Raw genomic sequence first — 19090 nt, 5'->3', positions numbered from 1 at the left:
GCCAGTGTTTTAGATAGTCGCAGTTCTTTCGTGGAACTTTATATGTGGTCATTGATATTCTTTGGAAAAAATATTTTTTGTGTATGTGACAGGAAAGAAAGCATTTTTGGAGAAGGGTAGTTGTGCCTCTTGACTGTGGCTTCTTATGGTTTGATCCTTAGGATGCAGAACACGAGTTACTTATGCAGGTTAGCATGAAGCAGGAAATGGAACTGGCAATGAAACTTCTGGAAAAAGACATCCATGAGAAACAGGATGCTCTCATTGGTTTACGGAGACAGTTGGATGAGGTCAAAGTTATAAACATTGAGATGTACCAGAAACTACAGGTAAGAGACATTGCTTTGCTGTATTATTGTGTCCGACTGCATGTATGCATGCAACATATGATGCGTACGTGACTTTCCTGGTTTATCTGCCATTATATCATATGGTGTAAAATTTCTCTTTAGGATAATGACATGCATATTGCATTGAATTACATCTGAAAAGAGAGCAGATGTACCACTTCCAAGCAGGAACATGTCAGTATTTGAGAATTACTGGTAGCTATGGGATAACTGCTTTTAAATGTTAATGAGCTAATTTCAGTAATTCGCATGTCATGTGGTACACAGACGTGGTGAAATCAGTTCTGCAGTAGACCTGATGGAGTTTAGATCAGCTTCTTGACATGGCATGGTGCCAGAGTAGAGAAAATATCTGTCAGAACAGAATAAATATGTTTGTTTTTAAGAGCTTAGAACTACAGAAGTGTAATTCCCAGTGGAAGAAAAACTGACTATGAAGTCCCATTAAATTCTGTTGCTGGAAGGATATTTGCCTGGAAACTGGAAGCTTTGGATCCAGAAATTTGATTGGATGTGTTTGTTGCTGGGGAGTTGACCATAAATATATTTAACTCTTACTGAAGAGAAAAGCAAATTAGCAGGACTTATGGAAAATGTATATATCATTATTATTTATTGTATTTGCTTTTTGTTTACTGGGAAAGTCTGGCTGGGTAGCAGAAAGAGAAAAAAATCTCCAAGTGAAAAGATGCAAAGTGTAACATTACACCACTCCTTTTTGGTATTTACTTCTCAGACTTCAAGGCCAGTGTCAGTGGTCTCTGGCTGACTAAATTTGCAGATAGCAAATTAGGAGTTGTCATTGAATCTCACACTGACACAAATGTTCTCCAGGAAGGGCTGACACAAACAAATAGCTGGTGTCAGAGTCATGGACTAAAACTAAATGCCAAAAAATGCATAATAGTATCCCTTGGGAAGTCATCCATCCTTGATAACTATCATATTGACAACACACACGTTAGAGTTGACCCAGTAGTCAGGGACTTGGGGACACACATAGATAGTAATCTAGACTTTGACCATCATGTGTCTGCAGTGGTGAGGAAATCATTCTATGTTGCACAACTTATAAACAAAGGTATGGCATCTAAGTCCAAGGAAGTCATTGTTCCACTGTATTCGGCATTCATCAGACATATCATTGAGTACAGTGCCCCCTTTGGTAAGTACCTAACCAGGCATATCCAGCAATTGGAATGTCCACAGAGGTTCCTCACTAAAAGAATACAGGGCATAATTAATATGTCATATGCAGACTGCCTCAAGGCCCTATCCCTGCATTCTTTCTCCTACAGGCCTTTGAGGGGAGATCTATGCCTGGCATACAGGGCATTGTCAGACGCCATTCTGATGGACCTCCTGCATATCCACAAAACAAACAGTACCAGAATTACCCATTCTAAAGACCTAAAACTTGCCTGTGATATAAATAGGACCTGCTGGAGAGAATGGGTATGTATCCCAGAGACTGCCCTGTCTGTGGAACAGGCTCCCCATCCATGTGAAGCAGAGTTCTTTCCTAAACCAATTCAAGTGCAACTTGTTCAATTGGATGTGAAACTGGAAATTCATCCCTGGTTTGGCACCTGTCTCTGATGCAAACTGGCAACTTGTAAATGGTTCATCTCCCAGGCCCATGTTTACACTTATCAAGGGTATCAGAACTCGTCAGAGATTTGGGATGCATGGCTAGGCTTAAAAAGGCCCTTGTGGTCGTTAGCCTAGTAAACACCTTTGAACCTGTAAATGTACAATTCATAACATGGAAAGTATATATTATACATAAAAGTAAGGTTGTAGTGAACCGTTTAGTGGAAGGAGTGGAGGATAGTGAGAGAAAAGGATCTTAGTGAATGGGTTGTAAATTTCATTGGAATAAGGATGTTGGATGGGGATACCCGATGGTAGATTTCTAAAGAGAGTTCCTACAAGGTATTTAGAAGTGTGACAGTCTGAATTGGAGGTGTGTATGGAAATAGTTAGGAGAGGCAGGAAGTGCATGGATAATGCACAAGATTATTTTAAGTGTGAAGGAAACAAGTTGAAGGAGAAAAGGTGTGGAACAAGTCAGATATGCAGAGTATACATTGTGTGCAAGGGTGAAGAGTGACATTGTGTGCAAGGGTGAAGAGTGCAGGAGTAAGTAAGTGATGTCCTAGAGCATGGGACGCTTTAGGGAGGAGAGTTCTGGTGGAAGGGGATAGAGAGATCCATGTAGATTAGCCAGGAGGGCAGCATGAGCATAGCCAGATGTCACTGAGATATTTTTTTAGTTGGGCTTTAAAGGATCTACTGTTATCTTGTTTTAAGGATAGATGGATGAAGTTCCATAACTTAGTGACATAGAAGAGTATATTGAGTCACCAGCGGTATTACTGGATTTACTAGAGGAGTAAAAGAAGTTTATGTGGAAGCAAATGAGCACATAGGAAGGTAAGATTGGATTAGATTTACTAATGAGGAGCATCTATCAGGACTGTGTATGTGTGTGGTAGTTAGCTGAGAGAGAGGTAGTAGGTTAGTTCTGTCCAATGTAGTGATTTTACTGCAGAACACTGGTAGGAATGGTAGGGCATTTTTGTAGCAAAATGGGCTATTTTGTTATAATATTTTTTCAAGCAGTTGAATTTGAGTGGATTGTAAGCTGACTAGCACAGGGGGTGTATAGAGGACTGTGGGTAAAAGAAAAGTTGTGGATATTCTGGTATGGTCAGTTAAAAGAGGCTTGTTACTATATAGGTTGCCTATGTTTTTTTATGTTTTTGTTATAACCTGTTTGATGTGCTGATTGAATTTCATGGCATTATCTATGGTGACACCAAGCTTTACAGTGTGAGTTACAAGCTCCACTGGAGTTTAGTCTGAGGAAGTACTGTTGAAGGAAGTGTGTGGTTTGAACATGTTTTGGGAGGTGAGTAGCATTAATTTAGTTTTAATATTCAGTGATGACTGACAGTTCAAGAGCCACATCTCTATGGAAGAGAAGGAATTCTTTGTGAGCTGTTAGAATTTAGTGTTTCCTGAACAGATAAGCAAGGAGTTGTCAGTGTACTAGATTATGGTTGCAAGTTTTTTGGCTGTATGGAGGCCATTGATGAATATATTGAATAACACAAGGACCTAGGATAGACCCTTGGGGCCTGCCTGTGTGAATATAGAGAAAAGGTGATGTTTGAAGTCTGTTGTTGAGATAACTTAAATCAGGAAAGTGATGAGTTATTTAGACTTAGGGACGGAGGTTTTTAGCAGGTTTTGGTTAGGAATTGTATCAAAAGCCTTTGAGAGGTTGAGGAATACTGCAGAGACTAGGTTCTCCTTATTTCTGTGCTGGTTTATACTGGAGGTAAAATTTAACAGACCTGTAGTGCTGAGGATGAAAACCATGCTTTGTGGGTGACAGTAGTTTCTATGTAGATATTTAGGTTAGTAATCGGGAATGGATGCATTACTCTAGTACTTGTGATATGGGGGGGGGGGGGTAGAATGGCTATAGGTCTAAAGTTAGAGATTTCAGAGGAGGGGCCACCTTTGTGAATAGGGATGATGTATGATTTTTCTTTCCATATAGTGAGAACATAATTTTCTTGGATGGAGCATTTAAGTGTTACTGAGATGGAGTATTCTAGGGCATTGTCAGCAATTTTAATGTACTCTGTAGAGATGTTATCTAGTGCAGGGGCAGTTGCTTTTAATTTGAGCAGATGCTTTTTGATGGTTGAAACAGGGGTGAGAGAGGACGACATAGGACAGGTGGTTAGGTCTGGGAATGGTGGGGAGCTGGGGCAGTTAGCTTGGGTGAGAGAATGATGTAGGACAGGTGGTTAGGTCTTGGAGTGGTGGGGAGCTGGGGCAGTTAGCTTGAGTGAGAGAGAATGATGTAGGACAGGTGGTTAGGTCTGGGAGTGGTGGGGAACTTGGGCAGTTAGCTGGGGTGAGAGAGAATAATGCAGAACAGGTGGTTAGGTCTGGGAGTGTTGGGGAGCTGGGGCAGTTAGCTTGGCTGAGAAGAGGAGGAGGTAATGGAGTTTTTCAGGAGGGAGGTGACCATTACCGTGAAGTAGGAAATTAATTGGGAAACGGTGTAAGCGGTGTTCTTGGAGGTCAGAAGGGAGGGTTGGGTGGTGCCGCCAGGATGGATTCATTTATTTACTGAGCTCCAGAATAGTTTGGGTTTAGTCTGATTGTTGAGTTGGAAGTTGTTAGACAGTGTTTCTTTTTGTCAGATTTTATTCTTTGTTTGGTTAGGTTTCTAAGCTGTTTGTAATGATTTTCATTAGTTAGGGCATTTGTAGTTTTCCAAGCTTCCCAGACCATGTATCTCTTTTTATTAGTTGTTTTGTTTCTCTAGTTAGCTAAGGTGCTGCATTGGATTTGCTTCTTTATGTGCAGAGCGGAAAATGAGCATCTGAAATATTTGAGAAAGTTGTGTTGAACTGAGAGATCAAGGGGGAAGTGTTTTCAGGGAGTTCCAGTTTATTCATTTTAATTAGTGCTCTCTCAGAAAGAATTTACCCTTTGTCAGACATTCTTTTTAAGAGAACACAGTTATGCGGAGTATGCAGGTGCTTGCATTACTGAACTCAAAAGTAAAGGCAAAGATTGAGTTTTGTGAGCATCCATCCACAACCCCTTTTCTCATTTTTTGCACATGGAGTTGGGGTGTCACATCAGCAGTGACAATCGTGTAGAGCCAATATTTACACCACCAGGTTTGTAACCCTACCATAGTTGTTTTTTTCTATCGCACTCATGCACGCACACTCACATGTATGAGTACATCTGATGAGTACCTGGCTATGTCCTTGTATTACGTAAGCTTAAGCTTTCCTACCTTTTCGTCCTCACATCCATTCACCAATACCAAGTTAGTCATTGTAATCCTCTATGGGACTAAAACCGTAACAGCCATCCATTCACCAATACCAAGTTAGTCACTGTAATCCTCTATGGGACTAAAACCCTAACAGCCATCCATTCACCAATACCAAGTTAGTCACTGTAATCCTCTGTGGGACTAAAACCCATTCACCAATACTAAGTTAGTCACTGTAATCCTCTATGGGACTAAAACCCTAACAGCTATCCATTCACCAATACCAAGTTAGTCACTGTAATCCTCTATGGGACTAAAACCCTAACAGCCATCCATTCACCAATACCAAGTTAGTCACTGTAATCCTCTGTGGGACTAAAACCCTAACAGCCATCCATTCACCAATACCGAGTTAGTCACTGTAATCCTCTGTATGTATGTATGTGTCTTTCGGCTTTTCCCGGTTAGGGGTCGCCACAGCGGAACTCCGGTCCGCTAATGATTGGCAGTAGATTTTTACGTGCCAAGTTGCCAGCTCTGACGCACAACCTTCAGCGAAGGTACGCCCATTCACGTACGTCTCCACACAGAAGACGCTCTAGCTGAGAATCGAACAGGACAACGTCTTACTGTGAGGCGACAATGCTACTTCAGCACCAGCACCGCAGTACATAGTCACTGTAATCCTCTATGGGACTAAAACCCTAACAGCCATTCATTCACCAATACCAAGTTAGTCATTGTAATCCTCTATGGGACTAAAACTGTAACAGCCATCCATTCACCAATACCAAGTTAGTCACTGTAATCCTGTATGGGACTAAAACCCTTACAGCCATTAGCTGAGCCTGTAAGTAGCTCCTAATCCCTACTGTTTTGTAACTTCTCTGACTGCTGACAAGTGTCTTGTCTGCTTACATTTTTAATGTCAATGTCTGATTGTTTTGTTGTATAATGTACGTTTGTTGTACTACTCTGTATAAAAATATTTCTCCTTGTTTAACTTGTACTATTCTGTTTAAAAATATTTTTTTCTTGCTTAACAATGTGGAGCTTTTCTCCCTGGGCCTCCGCTGTAAATGGACCTAGTCCAGTTGGAATTTCCCAGTTAACAAATGTAAAATAAAATAAATAATCAATTTAGAGTGTCCAGTCCACCTACTGCATGTATTTGGGATGTGGGAAGAAACCAGAGCACCCAGAAAAAAACCCACACAAATACAGGGAGGACATGCAGACCGCACAGAAGGCACCCCAGTTGAAAACTGAACAGGAGGACCTTTTGCTGTTGGGCAGCAACTCTACCTGCTGCTCCACTGTGCAGGTATGATTCTGTAATGAGAGTGAATAATGTCTGGCACAATAAGTAAAACAAGGGACAGACTTTTAGGAGAAACAGACCTTACTCTTTTAGAAGGCATTGACGTGTGCAGTTAACTTACTACTACTTAGCTTAAAGCATTACCTGTGAAAAATGATGCGCCATATGAGATGCATGCCAAAGAAGGTATAATGAATAAAAACAGGATGTTCAGTAAAGGTTGTGGATGTAGAAAAGAGAGACACATGATAACTCGTTATAACAAAGGTGCAGTCCAGAAAAAAAAAGTCTGCTCATGTAATTAAATTTCAGCGTTGCAGTAGGTATGGCTGTAAGTCTGACAGGAAGAGGCAGCGCTCGGCTCTTAATCAGGCTTGCAGAATCTGTGCTACAAAAACTTGTTTTCCTAAAAAACTTAATAGCAAAAACAAGTGTGTACAAATAATATGCATGTTGAATAGAACTGTGAAAATGAACTGTTTGTGGGTACTTTAGAAAACATGATATTGTGACGTCTTAAAATGAGTCAGATACAGGAGGCAGGTGTGTAAAGCAGACTTTTAGAAAGGTAAATAGGGAGAGAGAGAGGTCCACAAAGAAACCATCAAAAAAATCAACATTCCAACAAACTTCCAGTAAACAGAGTGATGTAGAATTTGGTATACTGTTTAGGAAACTTGGGAACATCATTCCATGTAGCATAATTATTAAACCTGAAAGACATGAATTCATGTCCTTCCTTACTTGAATATCTGTTCAGCCTGTGAACATATAGCTGTGGCATAATATAACTGTTGACATAATATAGGTTCATAGGTTCATACTAGGCTATCTACCCTAGGGCATTTATAAGCCTAGCCAGAATGTGTTTGGCTTTCGCCACCCTTTTTAAATTTATTTTGCTATGCCCTTTTTTGAGGTTAGTCTACTGTGCCTCCGTCTAACAGTGACACAGAAGTGATACCCGGGGAAAACCTACGATCTCCCATCCACTCATCAAGATTCCTCTTGAAGAGAGTCAATGAGGGACTCTGCCTAACCTGGACTGGGATTTTATTCCAGAGTGAAGGGAGCCTCTGGGTTATGAATCTGTCCCTCCAGCATGTCCTATTTATTTCAGTGCTGAGGTTCAAGTCTCTCAAGCGTAGCTTCGATGGGATTTGGATTTTCTGAGGTGCAGCATGTCCATTAATTCCGGGTTGGACATGGCTTTATACGTCAGGCACAGATCGCCTCTGAACAGGTGGTATGCCACTGAGTAGAGCTGGAGTTTCTTTAACAGGGCAGCATATGGCATCTGTTTGAGCCCTTTGATCCTCTTGGTGAGGTACTTTTGGGGTCTTTCCAGTTGCTGCAGGTGTCTGGTAAGGTACATCCCAAAAGGGGCATTGTACTCAATTATGGGCCTGATGAGGGATGAGTAAAGAGGCACGATGACCTCCCCTGATCTAGATGTGAATCCCTTCATGATTAGGTGGGCTATATAAAATGTTTTCTAACCACTTTGGCCACGTGGTTGTCAAATAAGAGATTGCTATCAACTTGGTCCCCAGGTCCCTAATTACTTCTTCTGTACTTAATGGATTACCACCTATGTGGTAATTTGTGGGCACTTCGTTTTTGCCAAAGGGGATGACTGTACACTTTTTTGCCAAAGGGGATGACTATACACTTTTTGGCATTTAGCTTGAGGCCATGGCTCTGGCACCAGTTGTCTGTTTCTATGAGGCCCTTTTGGAGGATGCTTGTGTCGGCTGGAGAGTCTATTATGGCGCCCAGTTTGCAGTCATCTGCGAACTTGGTCAGCCACAGTCCTTCTGTGTTGGCCTGTACCTCCAAGAAATATATACCGAACAAGAGAGGTCCCAGGACTGAGCCTTGTGGGACACCACTTGTAACTGGTTTGGAGTCTGACATGGCTCCAGCAATTCTAACCATGTGGGTTCTGTCCTTGAGTCAGTTTGCAATCCATGTAGTGACATAGGGGTTTATATTTAAGCTGGTGAGCTTATCTATAATGCCCGAGTGGGGTATTGTATCGAAGGCTTTGTGAGGTCCAGGTAGGCTGTGTGGACCACCTTCCCCTCGTCAATGGCCTTGGTGACTGTTTCAAAGAAATCAACCAGGTTTAAGAGGCAGGATCTGCCCTTAACAAAGCCGAACTGGGTAGGATCCAGTGTCTGTAGGTCCCCAATATCTTTATTTATGAGGTCCATGATGATCCTTTCCATAGCTTTGCAGACCAAGCTAGTCAGGCTTATGGGGCGATAGTTTCCAGGATCCGTTGAGGCACCAACTTTATGGAGAGGGACCACTGTTGCTGTACGCCACTCTTTGGGCACATATCCTGTAGTAAGGCTGAGATTGAACAGTAGTTTTATGTTTGGGTTTAGCTCTTCTTGGAGTTCATGTAGGACGCATCCCGGGACACCGTCTGGTCCCATTGATGCTGTGTTTTCTGCTTTGGAGAGGGCGGCTCTTACCTGAGCATCTGAGATGTCAGGGGGGCAGCACTCTGCTGGGATAGATATTTGCCCTTTTGGTGGGGGGGAGGGGAGAAGTTTGCGCTGAACCTGTCAGCTAGGATGTTGGCAATGTCTGTGGGTTCAGTGTATTTTTTGTCATTTTGGACTAATTCTGAGCATATCTTGGAATTACCACCCAGGTTCCTAACATAACTAAAGAAAGCCTTGTGATTATCCTTAGTGTCCTGTGCAATTTTTCTCTCGAAGCTGGCCTTAGACAATTTTATGAGTGCCCGTAGTTTTTTGCTAATACTGATCAGTGATGCCTTCCCTTTTTGGGATTTTGCTCTATCATTTAGTAGCTTCCTCCTTCTGTTGTATAGTTTGTTTATGGCTGGGGTCCACCAGACAGGACGTCTGCCTTTGGAGGATTGGGTTTTGGTTTTATTTGGGATCGCATGATCCATGCATTCCTGAAGGTGTTCATAAAATGCGTTTAGAAAGGATTCTGCGGTCTTGGCCGTATTTTCCACAGGCCCGGGGGCTTTGAAGGATTCCAGCTCGGTTTTGAGGAGTGTGAAATTTGCTTTAGAGAAGTTTTTCACTGTGGTTTTCTGGGCAGGGGATGGGATCGGGATGTGAATATCCAGTGAGATTAGTTTATGGTCTGATCTTACCGGTGAGGGATACACTTCTGGTCTGGAGCATAGAGTCCTCATGTTGGTGATGATCAGGTCCAGTATGTTTTCCCCTCTTGTGGGAGTGGTAACAAGTTGTTCCATAGCATTTGAGTTTATAAATTCGAGGAACCTTTGGGCTAGGTTGTTGGAGCTAGAGTAATGCTCCCAGTCTATGTTTGGGTAGTTGAAGTCGCCCAATATAATGGTGTTTGGAGAGACCTTCATATTTTCCAGTGTTCTCAGGAAGGCCGAGTGGGGTTCCTGGGTTTGGGAGGTTGGTCTGTAGCAGGCTATAAACTGGAAGGCAGTTTTACCCACTGTTAGTTGCACATGGATAGTCTGTGATGCTTCGTGCTTTGCCACCAACCTGGAGGTGTGGGTATCTTTGATGAATATCGATACTCCCCCTCCTTTTGTGGTTCGGTCCAAGTTTTTGGGCCGAAAAGCATGGTATGAGGTATAACCTGGTATTGCTGGGGTGCTCTCGGGAGCCCTGAACCAGGTTTCTGTTACTGCACAGATATCGATGTTCTCCATGCTAAGGAGAGTTTTGAGTGTGTGCATCTTGAGGTTTAGACTTCTGGCGTTGAGTAGCATTACTCTTAGTTTCTTATCCCTTGTGATACCTATGGAGGTGAGTTTGTCTTTTGAGCCTTGCCTAAAAAAGGCACTATGGGGTAGCAAGAGCCTTTGCCAATATCCGAAAGCCCAGGGGTGACAGGTGCAAGCCATCCCTAGCGAAGCATCGTGGCTTGTCGAACATATCATCCCAAGCTGACAGGCATTGGATCCCCTTTGAATGACACCAGTACTTAAGCCAATTGTTGAAATTGATCATCTTGTCTTCATATTATGGCATCATTCTTGGTGAGGGTAAGATGCTACTCAAGGTCAGGGTCATACCGGCCTGGGCTACATGCTCAGAGAGCCCCTCTATGTCTCTCTTCATGTAGTCCAGGGAGGTACGTCTCAGGTCATTCACACCAGTATGGACAATGACTGAGTCATATTTGTACTTGCCTTGGAGTGACCTGAGTGCTTGTGTTATGTGGCGGATCCTAGCACCCGACAGGCTGCTCACCGTGACCCTCTCCTTGTTCAGCCTGGTGAGCGGAACGTCAGTGTTCCTGACGATAGAGTCACCTATTACAAGTGTATCAGTTGTGTTGTTTAGTCTTAAGGGCTGTGACTGTTCGGCACACTGGCTTTGTGAGATATGTGTTGCACATGTTTTGTTTTGGGGTAGCGGTTGCTTGGGTGTCTGCTTTGGAGGTCTTTGCTGCTTAGGCAGATCTTTATTTAGAGCCTCCGAGTATGTTTTTGTGTGATTGTGTTTGGTTTGCTGTCGTGGTAGGTCTATGTGAGACTGGAATTGTAGTGAGTGTGGTTTCCTTCTCCTCCTGACTGGTTATGCCAGTACTGAGTTGAGAGAGCTTAGCCTCCAGTTTGGCTATATGGTTGCATCTCTCACATGTGTTGGAATTTGTTGGGAGGAGGAGAGGGTTGTCTGTGTACATGAGGCAGTTGTAACATTGCCTCAAGATTCCCAGATTCACCAGCTGGACTGGAGAGGAGATTGACAACTGACCTTTGGACATGCTAGAATAATATTGGGAATTCCTTTATAATTGAAAACATGGGCCAGTGGGGAGTGAGGGTGTAGTGCTTTTAATTTTTAGTGCTGACTTATATAATTGCTTTAGTGAGCAAGTGCCAGGTAACTTAAGTGCAATGCATTACAGGTAACTTAAATGCAAAAACGACAAACAGTAACTTTGTTTCAAGTGAAACAAGGAAATAAGTACAGTAAGCAATGCAGATATCACTAGTGATCCACAGGAGCGCTGAGAAGCCGCGTATTAGGTGGAATTAGCGTTCCAGGGAAATAACAAGAAAACAAACAACAAGCATATAAACAAAGCTAGATTCAGCAGGCCTGGATCTAGTCTATGCTACAGCAAACAAGGTGTACCAATTTCAGTAAGATACAGTTCAAATATTCAGGCACTATAAACCTTTAACCAGAAATTCCCAGCTCAGAAGGGCAGAGTCCAGCCTCTTCTCCCACAAGAGTGCAGACCACAAACCTTCTTAATGTAAAATAACTGGCCTGAAGCCCAAGTGCTTAAACCAGAACTAATACACTTTAAGAATAACAGACACTGGGCTCTCAATCAGCAGTTCCCAACTTAGAAGGATAAAAGCTACCTGTCCTGCCACTACAGTGCATGCCACAAACCTTCTTAATGTAAAACAACTGGTCTGAAGCCCAAGTGCTTAATCCAAAAGACTTAGAATGATAGCTACACTTTAATCAAGTTACTACCAAGCAGTAATAAATACAATTGAATACTTTAGAGAATGCCTGGATTAGTGCTCAAGTTACACAAACAAAGCTAGATCCAGCAGGCCCGAATCCAGTCTATGCCACAGCAAACAAGGCGCACCAACTTCAGTAAGAAGCAGGTCAGATATGCATGCACTATAAGCCTTTAACCAGAAATTCCCAGCTCAGAAGGGCAGAGTCCAGCCTCTCCTCCCAAAAGAGTGCAGACCACGAACCCTCTTAATGTAAAATAACTGGCCTGAAAGCCCAAATGCTTAAACCAGAATTAATACACTTTTAGAATAACAGACACTGAGCCCTCAATCAGCAGTTCCCAACCTAGTAGGATGTAAGCTACCTGTTCTGCCACTACAGTGCAGACCACTGGGTGGGGAGAGTTGGTTGGTTGCTTTAGGTGCTTACCTTGACACAGGGCAGGTGGGATTCTGTTCTGTCATGGGAGGGCTTTAAATGCTTAAAATGGCAAGGGAAGTTAGCCTAGTACTAACCTATGAACCTATGAGCCTATGAACCACAAACCCTCTCAGTGCAAAACAACTGGTCCGAAGCCCAAGTGTTTAAACCAAAAGGCTTATAATGAGTTACACCAAGCAGTAATAAATACAATTGAGTAATTTTAAGATGATGCAAAAGTAAAATAAAGTAGGTAGAAACACAAGTACAGTAAAAGCAGATGAAATTTTTTTTTTCTGAACAAGTGCTGAGATCAAAGTAACAGATTTGAGTGCTGAAACTAGAAAACTGGCAAGTTATAAGAAAAAAAAACTAAGCTAGAAGGCTTCCCTCCAACACAGAAGGGCTTGGGGGCTCAGAAGCCTACAAATAGTCTATACCACTTAACAGGAAAGGCAGGAAACAAGCTTAATTTTTTTTTCTGTTTCCCAGATGCTCTCTTTGTACACAGTAGGAGTGCCTGAAATCAGAATATGATCTCACTGCACTCAGTTGAGTGAGCAAATGAGATGGGCCCAGAAGGAGTATCCAAACACAAATTTACAAGAGGGGCGGGCAGTTTCAAGGCCACTAAGATTAACACCAAAACAAAAACAAGGAGGGTGGGTGGGACTAACTGAAGAGCAGAGTCAAAACTTCCAGTTCAGTTAATATTCCTGCAACACAGTTAAAATCAATTTAAATACTGTATTTTTTGAAAAAAAAGTGCTGATAAAGGTACTTACAGTTGAATACAGCTAGTTCTTAGCCGGCCAAAGCTGAGGTTTTTAAGCAGAAAATATTTCACACTGTACCACTTAAATAGGCAAGGACAGGAAATCAAAGAATGTGGCTACCCCCACACCTGTAATTACTAGCAAATAACAAAATTCAGCAAACACTGACTAACTTCCAGTTCAGTTAATATTCCTGCAACACAGTTAAAATCAATTTAAATACTGTATTTTTTTTTAAAAAAGTGTAGATAAAGGTACTTAAATTCTCTTATATGTCCAGTTGAATACAGCTAGTTCTTAGCCAGCCAAAGCTGAGGTTTTTAAGCAGAAAATATTTCACACTGTACCACTTAAATAGGCAAGGACAGGAAATCAAAGAATGTGGCTACCCCCACACCTGTAATTACTAGCAAATAACAAAATTCAGCAAACACTGACTAACTTCCAGTTCAGTTAATATTCCTGCAACACAGTTAAAATCAATTTAAATACTGTATTTTTGGGAAAAAAAGTGCAGATAAAGGTACTTAAATTCTCTTATATGTCCAGTTGAATACAGCTAGTTCTTAGCAGGCCAAAGCTGAGGTTTTAAGCAGAAAATATTTCACACTGTACCACTTAAATAGGCAAGGACAGGAAATCAAAGAATGTGGCTACCCCCACACCTGTAATTACTAGCAAATAACAAAATTCAGCAAACACTGACTAACTTCCAGTTCAGTTAATATTCCTGCAACACAGTTAAAATCAATTTAAATACTGTATTTTTGGGAAAAAAAAGTGCAGATAAAGGTACTTAAATTCTCTTATACGTCCAGTTGAATACAGCTAGTTCTTAGCCGGCCAAAGCTGAGGTTTTTAAGACTACTTCCCCAAACACATTATAGCTGGTCATACCTGCACTATTGCTAACACATTGGTAATGTATAAATCCATCTGTACAACATTGCCCATAAACTTTGATTCATCAGTATGAAATGATGTTCTTCATTCCACATTGCTGCAGTCCTAACACTTGGGTAGTCCGCTGTCCCAGTCGGCCCGAATACCAAAGTATATGGCTGACGTCGGTCACGGCGCATTAGTCTGACGTCAGGACGTCAGGGTACAAATGCGCATGACCGACGTCATATCCCCAGTCTTTTTTGCCGCATGGTCCGATGCAGAAGCAGTTTTGCGAGTGCAGGTTGGCGTTCTGAAATTTTCTGAAGTCGGAGTTTCAGACCGAATCAAAGTTGGCTAAGTACCCCGTTGGGGAATATTTTGGTTTTTTCTTGCCTCAGTATTTAACCGGATGTCAGAAAAAGTGAATAACTGTATTTCTTGTGGGAAACAGATACCTCATAGGGATTACCATACCTTGTGTATACCTTGTTTAGGGCCTGAGCACGACGTTGTTGGATGTCGCTCTTGTGCTAGATTTAACAAACGCACTATAAAGAGAAGATTAGACTGTGCCAGGTTAGTTTTCGGGAAGCGTTGTAATTATAAAATGCCGTCGGATACTCCGACGCCCGCTTCGTCCAAAAAGCGCAAGGACAAAGCAGCAAAGCCTAGGTTGGAAGAACCGTCAGTCCCGGACGTCGGTTCTTTAGAAGGCTCAGTGGAGCCAGTGGTTCTGCCTGAAGTTTCTTTGGAGTCTCAGGGAGAGACTTTACTGTTACAAGATGTGTCCTCTCAGGAGGTAGGCCAGGCTGAAGGGGCTTCTCAGGTGGCTGTTCTCCCTCTCTTCCTAAGGTGGTTAGGCCCTCCCTTCTGTTTCCAAGGCTTCTTTGAGAGGCAGGCCAGGTTTAGCTTCAGTGGGGTCTCTCCTAGTTCTTCAGGATCTTTGCCTAAGAAACATATGCTTAAAATGGCAGAAGATTTGATTACTATGATTAGAGGTTCTATGCCCCCTCCTGATAAGAGGCCTAGGGTGGAACCTGAGCTTGAGAGTTTTGAGCAGTGTTCAGAGGCTTCTGAGTCTTCTGAAGACTTGCAGGAGTATCCTCCTTATTCTGATTCTGATGTGGATGATTCTACTCCTTGCTTCTCCTCCTGAGGATTTTTCTTTTCAGAGACTCTTCATTCCATGAGGGAGCATTTTAAATGGGAAGGTCAAGATTTCTCTGATTCCAGGAAGAGGCTTAGGGAATTTTTGTTTTACCCCAGCATAGGCCTTTAGCTATACCTCCTGTTCTGGATGTGGTGGAAGATGTTTTTGCAGAGGCTTCCCTGAACCCTGATTCTTTGCCTCCTGCCCCAGTTAAACCAGACAGGTATTATAGGGTGCCTGAAGCTCATAAGTATCTTTTAAGAGTCCTAGGGCAGACCCAGAAACTGTTTCTCAGGGGCCTAAAGGTGTTAAGGCTTCTGTTGTTAAAAATCCTGTTCCTCCTGATAAAGAGGCAAGGGCTTTGGATAGATGGGGAAAGAAGGTGTATACTTCTTCCACTTTAGCCATGAGGGCTTTGAATTGCCAGTTCCACATGTTAAAATATCAAAATTATCTCCTTTCACAATTGAAGTCTAAGGTAGATGCTCTGGTGGAAGGTATTGAGTGTAAAGAGTTGCAGGATTTAGTTCATGTGTCTGAACAGGTGGGTAAGCATTCCTTGCAATGTGGTTTTGATGCTGTGCAGGCCTCTTCGAGGGTGGCTGCCACTGGTTCTGTTCTTCGCAGGCACGCCTGGCTGAGGGATCAGAATTTAGCTGAGCATGTTAAGACAAGGATTTTGGATGCTCCATTACAGTCTGACGTGTTGTTTGGTTCGCCTGTGGAAGCAGTTTTAAAGAAAATGGAGGACAAGGCTAAGTCTATGCAGACTGTTAAAGATTTTTTACAGGTTCAGCCTCCGAAGTTTAGTAGAAATTGGCCTACTAAGGGGTGGACATATCCTGCTTATGATTCCCAGTCTAGGGGTAGGTCTAGACGTGGTAGGGGCAGAGCTCAAGATTCTTTTAGGCCTAGAACAGGGAGTTCACCTGCTCAGTCTTCTGGTGAGGGCAGGGGTCAGTCCTTTCGTAAACAGACCCAATGACCTGCCTTTTCAGCTGCCAGTGGTTGGTCGTCTGGCAGCACCTTTGGGAGGAAGGCTGGCACTTTTCAAAGAAAATTGGAGTTTAATTACCCAAGACAGATGGGTATTGGATATCATTCACCACGGTTACAGGTTTTATTTCCATACCTTGCCTCCTTTCAAAGGCATGCCAGACATTCCTCCGCTACAAAGAAAAGAGGCTCACAAGCAAATTTCTCTGTTACTCCAAATAGGGGCCATTCAGCCGGTTCCTGTGCCAGAAAGGGGCCTAGGATTTTATTCTCGCCTGTTCCTAGTACCAAAGAAGGGGAAAACGTGGAGACCAATTTTGGATTTATCTATCCTCAACACTTATCTGGACATTCCCAAGTTCAAAATGTTGACGTTACAACAGCTTTTACCTCTGCTGGGCAAAGATCACTGGATGGTAACTTTAGATCTCAAGGAGGCTTACCTTCATGTACCTATCAGACTACGTTGCAGGAAGTATCTGCGTTTTCGGGCTGGGAATTTCCATTATCAGTTCTCTGCATTGCCCTTTGGCTTATCTACTGCGCCCAGAGTATTCACAAAGGTTCTGGCTCCAGTGATAGCTTACTTCAGGCTAAAAGGAATACAAATCTATCCTTACTTGGACGACTGCCTGATTCTGGCTCAAGAAAAGGAAGACCTTTTACAGCATTTGGAATATGTGATAGCAGTGCTAAGATGCCTGGGGTATTCTGTGAACGAAATAAAGTCCAGTCTAGTACCCTCTCAAGACATGTGCTTTCTGGGTGTGAGACTGAATACAGCAACCCAGATGGCCTTTTTAACCCCGGACAAACAAAAGAATCTTTCCCTTTACTTCCATCAACTATCTCTTCAGTCCGGGCTGACTGCAAGGACAGTCCTTCAAGCCTTAGGGTTCATGGCATCTTGTATTCTGGTGCTTCCCAATGCCAAACTGCATATGAGGAAGCTGCAATGGTATCTCAAAATGTATGGACACAGCACTGCCAGGATTTGGACACTGTCATTCAAATAATACCTTGCATTCAAAAGGAATTTTTGTGGTGGGCTCAGGAATGTCACCTAAACAAGGGACTCTCTGTGACCCGGCCAGAGGCGAGTCAGATTCTAACGACAGATGCCTCAGACATAGCTTGGGAGCTCATCTGAATGGAAAGTGGGTACAAGACAAGTGGCCTGCCAGACTACAGCATCTACATATCAACATGAAGGAGATGTTAGCAGTCCAGTTTGCATTAATGGCTTTCAAGGAGTTACTTCTTCCAGGGCAGGTGTTGATTCTAACAGACAACACAACTGTCATGTGGTACATCAACAAAGAAGTGGGAACACATTCTTACCCTCTATGCAGGCAAGCAATGATTTTATGGGAGACTGCGCTCAGCTTGCAACTAACTCTTCAGGCAAGGTTTCTGCCGGGAGCACAGAACTCCTTAGCAGATGTGTTAAGCAGGCAAATCATGGATCCCCACGAGTGGAAACTGGATCTTCATGTATTTCGGAAATTGACAGTGTCATGGGGAACTCCAGACATAGATCTGTTTGCTTCTCCACTAAACCACCAGCTGCCAAAGTTTTGCACAAAAAGGTTTCATCACACAGCTTGGAAGGTGGATGCTCTTTCTTTCAGTTGGAAAAATCTTCATGTGTATGCCTTTCCACCTCTGCCTCTTCTTCCAAAGGTACTCTAAAGGTCAGACAAGACAAGCCAAGGATGATTTTAATAGCTCCAGATTGGCCTCGGCAACACTGGTACCCATTACTGAGGAGTCTGGTAAGGAAGCCTCCATGGCCTTTACCTTTGATTCCACACCTATTGTCTCAGAGGGACGGTCATCTACTCAATGTCAAGCTTCACTCTCTTCATCTAACAGCCTGGCACATTCTGTTTTGAAACATAGCAGGTCTCAACTTCCTCAACAAGTTTTGAATGTGATTATGGAAGCCAGAAGACCTAGTACAAGGAAAGTGTACGCAGAAAAATGGAAGAGATTTTATTTTGGAGTGCAGCAAAGAATTTGGAGGTTTCTGAGCCTAATTTGAGTGTGGCTCTTCAATATCTTACTGAGTTATTGGACAAAGGTTTGTCTTTCTCTTCCATAAAGATTCATGCTGCAGCAATTTCAGCTCACTATGATTGTGACCCACCATTGTTTTCTCATCCTTTGTTCAAGCAGTTTCTTAGAGGGGCAAAGAATATAAGACCCCACGTAGAGCTCCTACTCCTGCTTGGGATCTCAATTTTGTGTTGGAGAAACTTACTCTACAACCTTTTGAGCCTCGGCTACTGCTGAATTGAAATACTTGTCATGGAAGACTGCTTTTTGTTGGCCATTACTTCTGCAAGAAGGGTTTCTGAATTGCAGGCCCTTATGGCGGTTGAGCCTTTTGATTTTCCATAAGGATAGGGTATCATTACGTACTAATCCTTCCTTTATGCCTAAGGTGGTTTCTAGTGTGGCTTTAAACCAAACTATTCATTTGCCTACTTTCTATGCAGATCCCCAAAATAAGGGGAAAAGATTTTGCACACTTTAGATGTACACAGGCAGTTCGTTATTATTTAAGCAGGACTAAGGATTTTAGGCAGTCTCAGCAGTTGTTTGTTTCTTTTGCTTTGAGTTCTCAGGGCAAGCCTGTGTCAAAACAAACTATTTCTAAGTGGATTGGGTTTTGCATTGCATTTTGTTATTCCCATCATGGCAAGGAGATTCCAGCTGGGATTAGGCCTCATTCCACTAGGGCTACTGCCACTTCAACAGCATTTCTAAGGGGGGTGGCAACTAAGGATATTTTGGAGGCAGCTACTTGGAGTTCAGTGCATACTTTCTCTAAGCATTACCACCTTCCTCTCTACTCTAAATCTAGGGCTGGTTTTGCCACGGCTATTTTGCAGGGCATGTTGACAGC

At 42.7% G+C, this 19090-nt stretch overlaps 1 protein-coding gene across 3 annotated transcripts in view; it reads left to right on the top strand.

The window, feature by feature from the left end:
- Positions 1-19090, top strand: part of RUFY2 (RUN and FYVE domain containing 2) — a 2497315-nt gene that overhangs the window by 1973743 nt on the left and 504482 nt on the right. For all 3 annotated transcript variants that reach the window (XM_044055761.1, XM_044055762.1, XM_044055763.1), the window contains one exon: positions 162-329. In XM_044055761.1, the coding sequence (XP_043911696.1) occupies positions 162-329 (168 nt within the window). The remainder of the gene's footprint in view (positions 1-161; positions 330-19090) is intronic.

This window comes from Protopterus annectens, chromosome 14.part0 (genome assembly GCF_019279795.1).
Source record: "Protopterus annectens isolate FY-2018-M chromosome 14.part0, PAN1.0, whole genome shotgun sequence".
Taxonomy (NCBI): domain Eukaryota; kingdom Metazoa; phylum Chordata; order Ceratodontiformes; family Protopteridae; genus Protopterus; species Protopterus annectens.
This window is presented reverse-complemented; position numbering and strand designations above follow the sequence as displayed.